The 6,056-nt window shown below is 37.6% G+C and overlaps 1 protein-coding gene across 3 annotated transcripts; it reads left to right on the top strand.

Annotated features, from left to right (window-relative positions):
* The first annotated feature begins 217 nt into the window (after positions 1-217).
* LOC145066548 (histone-lysine N-methyltransferase EZA1-like) lies at positions 218-6,039 on the top strand. Of its 3 annotated transcripts, XM_079013837.1 has the most exons (19): positions 220-411; positions 658-756; positions 1,462-1,563; positions 1,801-2,075; positions 2,160-2,321; positions 2,404-2,488; positions 2,620-2,775; positions 2,865-2,912; positions 3,007-3,078; positions 3,266-3,362; positions 3,514-3,871; positions 3,952-4,093; positions 4,163-4,386; positions 4,450-4,581; positions 4,665-4,752; positions 4,880-4,927; positions 5,007-5,135; positions 5,275-5,352; positions 5,469-6,039. In XM_079013837.1, the coding sequence occupies exons 4-19, from the start codon at positions 1,864-1,866 to the stop codon at positions 5,652-5,654; spliced, it is 2,217 nt and encodes a 738-aa protein (XP_078869963.1). In that variant the 5' UTR covers positions 220-411; positions 658-756; positions 1,462-1,563; positions 1,801-1,863; the 3' UTR covers positions 5,655-6,039. The 3 variants fall into 3 exon arrangements, with proteins under 3 accessions (XP_078869961.1, XP_078869962.1, XP_078869963.1); XM_079013835.1 differs by lacking the exon at positions 658-756 and having other exon boundaries at positions 218-411; XM_079013836.1 differs by lacking the exon at positions 658-756 and having other exon boundaries at positions 219-411; positions 5,472-6,039.
* The last annotated feature ends 17 nt before the right edge of the window (positions 6,040-6,056 follow it).

Genomic DNA, 6,056 nt, shown 5'->3' with positions numbered 1-6,056 from the left:
TGTATTTATACTTTTACCATGTTTTTATATCTTTTTTGCATCGAAATATTAAGGTATTTTCGGGATTGTACATATATTTGTGTTGTTGTTTACTTAAGAGCGTCATGAGTCGTGGGATGCAAAGCTTAATTCCATTGCTCTATTTGATAAGTCTCCCCAAAATGGTATTTTTGTGATTTTATTTATTTTAATTTTACTTAGGGTGCCGGGTGGTCTTCTTTCTAGCAGTGCAGTGGACCCAATAACGCACCAGATTTTCCGCGGGTATCCCTTCAGGGTGATAAAACCCTCTGCGTACGCTCATCCCTCCTCCATTACAACTTACAACTTACAACCTTCACTTCACTCCTCCTTCCGCTGCGATCGATGATGGTCTCCACCTCCAAATCCACCGATTCCTCTAATACCAGAGTATCCTCTCTATCGCTCTCTCTCATCATCTTTTTGTTCCTTGAATTCACACACACACGCGCACCTTGATTGATCACTCGTATTCTAAATGCAGACACTTTTGTATTCTCTTTTCTATTATGTGTGTACGAATTTCGGGCTTGTTGATATAATTCAATTGATGATCGATCGTAACTTCTTAAAGTTTCATGCCTTTGCGTTACATAATTGACGATGATCATTTTTCACTTGACTGAGTTGTTCTAGGATGGGAAGTTGCTATCTGACTTTCTTCTTTCGATACTTGACGCCTCCAGTTGACGGAACCGGTGAAACTAAGAAAATTTTGAATTTTAACTTCAATTGGTACTATTTTGAATTGCGAACTTATTTGGTACTAATACTAAAAATTATATTCTCCTCTTCTCTTGTTCGCTGTTTGTGTATAATTTCTAAGGGTTCAACTTTATACTTAACATGATACTCATACTGATTTTGCAACATCAACCGTTTAAGGCTTATGGCTTGTGCTTTACTTCCTTTGTGTTATCATTGAAATTTCAATCCTTTTGGTTTTCCGGAGTGATGCACATCTATATAACTGTTGAGTCAATACCAGCTGGTGGTTCTGAAGCATAGTCGAATAACTTTTACTCCCATTATCAAACAGCTCAGGTAGCACATGATTGCACCTGTGCTACCTGTAAAAGTGGCCTATTTACCCCAATCATTTCTTTTTGAATTTGTTCAATAAAGGAGATTTATAATGATAGTATTTTTATATGAGTCTACAAGAAAAATGCATCTTGAGTCTTAGAAAGGAGGGACTATTACATTTCCATGCTTGATACACTATTTGCGGAAAAAGAAAAGCAAGGAGCATTGGTTGAAGAGAACTATATTTCTCCAATACTTCAAATATTGCTTAAATGCATAGTGAAGATTTTTGTTCCAATTTTTATATCTTGGCGTTTTGTTTGACTATTGGAAACAGTAGACCAAAGTTGTATTTGTATGTTAATCCTTCGATACATTTTGTTGTCCTGATTACCATCCTCCTTAAATTGACAGAATTTGCGGGGAGAGCAATTTTCTGGTGATTTAGGATTCTTAACATCAAGGATAAATCAACTGAAGAAGCAGATTGAAGCAGAAAGGGCTCTTTTGATTAAAGTGAGTTGATACCTGTTATGATGTACTTTGTATCATGTAGTTATTGTTTGTGTTTGTTTTCATCATCTAATGGCATCACCTAACCATGTATCACCCAGCATGAGAAAATAGTAGTTTTCTTACCTACTGTCAAGTGAATGAATACTGATTTACTTAGAAACAATAAAGAAGTAAGTGTTGATGGTATAAGAAATAAAGTTAGTAAGTAAAAGTAGTTACCATTTTACTGTTGAACAGGAAAAAGTTGAGAAGAATAGAGAGAAGTTAAGAAGCGATGTTTCTGAGCTTCTGTCATTAGCTATGCTTAGAACTGATGGTTCTTCTAAGGAAAACAATGGAGAGGGTAAGATGCTTTCTTCAAGGATTAAAAATCCCCTTTGCCTTCTTACTGGCCAAGTATCAAGTGATGATAACACCAACACCACCACTCAAGAAGCAGCTATTTCCATAAGTGCTAAGCTACCACCTACAGATAAAATACCACCTTATACTACTTGGATATTTTTGGACAGGTTTTTCATCATCTCTACTTTCTTTTTTAAATATACATAAACAGGAGAAGATTACTGAACCATTTTCTTTTTTTTGGATCACAGAAATCAGAGAATGGCTGATGACCAGTCAGTTGTTGGGAGGCGACGTATCTACTATGACCAAAATGGAAGTGAAGCTCTCATCTGTAGTGACAGTGAGGAAGAGATTACTGAACTAGAGGAAGAGAAACACGAATTTTCTGAGGCAGAAAATCGCATCATGAGGTTAGTTGAAATATTTTAGCTCAAACATAAATAATCATTCATGTAGGTCTGAAAACATATCATTACCTGCTGAATTTTGCAGGACCATTTGTCAGGATTACGAGCCTAGTGAGGAAGTACTTCAAATCTTGACACAACATATCGGTGGAAATACTTCAGAAATCTATGTACTCAAGTTGCTTTGATATCTTCTTGATCAAGAACTCATGTTTTCCATGTCAAATTTTACTTTTTACTACTCTTCCATATACATATACTTGTTGTAATATTCTCTTTTCTTGCTTCTTCTGTGATGTAGGAGGCATATATCTTGCTGAAGACAGAAGAAGAAGAAGAAGTAAACCGAGATGTGTGTACTTCTACAGACCATGAGCATCATAGGAACATATCTCTGGACAAAAGCCTTAGTGCTTCATTAGATTCTCTTGATAATCTCTTTTGTCGGCGATGTTTGGTACTTCTGGGTGCTCTTTTTGGTTACTGTTGGCTAGATTGGGTCAATGGTAATATGCTCATTTCTGCTTATTTATGTGAATGTGACAGGTATTTGATTGTCGTCTTCATGGCTACTCTCAGTCTGTTATTATTCCTGTAAGCATTTGCGCTCTCACAACCATTGCACTTTCATGGTGGATTTGCTGCATCCTGCACTAATGTAATGTGCTTTCATTTGCATCTTAAACAGACTGAAAGACAGTATTGCCCTCTTGAGTCTCAAGAAAATGCAAAACCCTGCAGTGATCACTGTTACCTTCAGGTTTACCAACCCAATCTACATTTCACATTCCCTAGTAACTGATTCACTAGGATCCATCAAAGGGTCTATCTTTCTGCTCAAGAGAAGTGTCCCCTTTGTCTACTTACTGATAAATTGATGGTCATTCATTCGTATCTATTTCTTTATCTATCCCTTCAAAATGACATTGTATCTCAAATTATTGCAGTTTCAAACTGAGAAGAAGCATTCAGATTGTGTGGATGTCTTAAGCGAGACACACAACAGAACCTCAGATCAGAAGATCCAGACTGGTGCTGATCCAGGTGATGATTACACAAAGCATATTTTTAGAGGCTTTTTTTTAATATAAATTTGGTCCTCATTGCTGGCTTTTGGAGGGGGAAAGAGGGTTGTTTTAATTACATGTGTTGGTATTTGGTATGATGGTTTAATCTATGTATGATGACAATACAGGGAAGCGCAAGGTATCAAACCAAACAACTACAGTGTTAGAAGAATCAAAAGATGTGACTAACGAGCAACAAGAATCTTCTCTTAAAAAACAGAAAAGGTTGTTGTCAATACCTGATGCAGTTTCTATGACAATTGAAGATACTCGAGTTTGTGATGAAAAAAGCATGGAGATGGATGTTACCGAAGATGAAACAACCAGAAAGGATGAAGCAACTAGTTCTGGCTGTGTTTCAGCAGATGTGATGAAAGACATGAGTAGAGGAGGAGTCGATTTGTCAAATCCAGTAGTAAATTGTGAATGGAAACCTCTTGAGAAAGAACTATATGTGAAGGGATTAGAGATTTTTGGGAGAAACAGGTACATGATTATTGTTTGTGAAGCATTAATGAGTGGATTGTTGTTTGAGGTTGTGTAACATGATTGTGATGGGTTTGCAGCTGCCTGATAACCAGAAACTTACTTTCTGGGTTGAAAACTTGCATAGAAGTAGCCAATTATATGTATGAGATTGGAGCAGAAACATCACTTAAGGCATGCTCTATGTTAAATGGCAATGAGAGAGTGGATGCAAATGCTAAGGTTTGGTTTGGTCCTTGTACATAAATGGGCCATGTTGATGTTGTGTTAACATTAAACATGTTTATGTAGGAGCAAGAGACGGGGTCAAGGTCAAGGCTGCTTCGCAGAAAGGGTAGAGCAAAGAAACTAAAATATTCATGGAAGTCTGCTGGGCATCCCTCCTCAATCTGGAGACGAATTGCTGATGGAAAGAATCAGTCTTGCAAGCAATATATTCCATGTGGATGCAAATCTATGTGTGGGAAGGAATGCCCCTGTTTAGATAATGCTACTTGCTGTGAAAAATATTGTGGGTATGTATGTTTTGGAAATTATTATTATAATAAATATAAATAATAAATGAGATGATGTTGTAGGTGTTCGAAAAGCTGCAAGAACAGGTTCAGGGGATGCCACTGTGCAAAGAGTCAATGCAGAAGCCGTCAATGCCCATGTTTTGCTGCTGGCCGTGAATGCGACCCGGATGTTTGCCGAAATTGCTGGGTCAGGTACAAAATCAGATTGCTCCTTTAATTTGTCTTTCAATCAATCAAAATCCTTCCATACTCGACTTTCTTTCTGCATCTTGCAGTTGTGGTGATGGCTCTGTAGGAGAGCCCCAAAGAAGAGGAGAAGGCCACTGTGGTAATATGAGGCTCCTTCTCAGGCAGCAGCAAAGGGTTAGCATCCTCTGCTTTTGATAATCCTTCACTCTTTCTCTCCCTCTCATAGTATATTTAAGACTCTGTTAATTGTATGTCTATGGAAAACAGTTTGTTATAGTTGTGTGCTTATTGTTGTCTTCAGATTCTGTTGGCTAAATCGGATGTTGCTGGTTGGGGAGCATTTCTGAAGGTAGGAGTCTAAGTTTAGTTGATATTTATTGGTTTTAAAGTTAAACTTAAAACAGTGTTTTGTTTTTCTCCGTCCCTAGAATTCTGTGAACAGAAATGAGTATCTTGGAGAGTACACTGGTGAATTGATCTCACACCGTGAAGCAGATAAGCGAGGCAAAATATACGACCGTGCAAACTCCTCTTTTCTTTTTGATTTGAATGATCAGGCAAGCAACCAGTTTTCCATTTTGTTTTGAGATTCACAGTTTTGTGGACATTAACCATCCAATCCAATCCAATCCAAATCCCATGATATTGGTTTTGGCAACAAGTTGTCATAGTTGTTTGTTTGTTTGCATGATGCAGTATGTGCTTGATGCTTACCGCAAGGGAGACAAATTGAAATTTGCCAACCACTCGTCAAATCCCAACTGTTATGCAAAGGTACCATATGTATTAATTTTCTGTAAACATAAACCTAAAATCTAAAACTGAATGTGTTTTTGTCTAAACTCTAAAGAGAGGTTGTTTGGTTGGTTGGTGTGTACATGCATGCATAGCAGGTGATGATGGTGGCAGGGGATCATCGGGTTGGCATATTTGCTCGAGAGCGTATAGAGGCTGGTGAAGAACTGTTCTATGACTACCGTTATGGGCCTGATCAAGCACCTGCATGGGCTCGCAAGCCCAATGCTTCTAAACCAGATGACATTTTAGTCCCTCAAGCTCGAGCTAAGAAGCACTAATCTCTTTCCATCTTGGTTGCTTGCTTGGAGAGGTAAAAAGTAGCTTATGTAGCTATTCCAGGTTGGTGCTGGCATAGCAGTATGTTTGTGACCCTTATTATACATATGTGTATATATGTAATGTATGTATGTATTTATGTACCTTAAGGAAGGTGATATGTATACACGGTAGATAGGCAGCATATAATAATAATAATAATAATAATAATAATAATAATAATAAGGTGGAAATGGGGGTGGGGCAGGCAGAGCATTTGTGGTGGCATGGGTGTCTCATTTGTATATATTACTGTTAGGATAAATAAGAGATATGGCAGCGGTGTATGTATTATTGTTGTGATTGAATCTTGTAATGAATGAATGAATGGGGTGTCTCATTTGTATATATCTTGTATTGGATAG

This window comes from Lactuca serriola, chromosome 8 (assembly GCF_051521515.1).
Source record: "Lactuca serriola cultivar US96UC23 chromosome 8, Lser_US96UC23_V15, whole genome shotgun sequence".
Classification (NCBI taxonomy): domain Eukaryota; kingdom Viridiplantae; phylum Streptophyta; class Magnoliopsida; order Asterales; family Asteraceae; genus Lactuca; species Lactuca serriola.
This window is presented reverse-complemented; position numbering and strand designations above follow the sequence as displayed.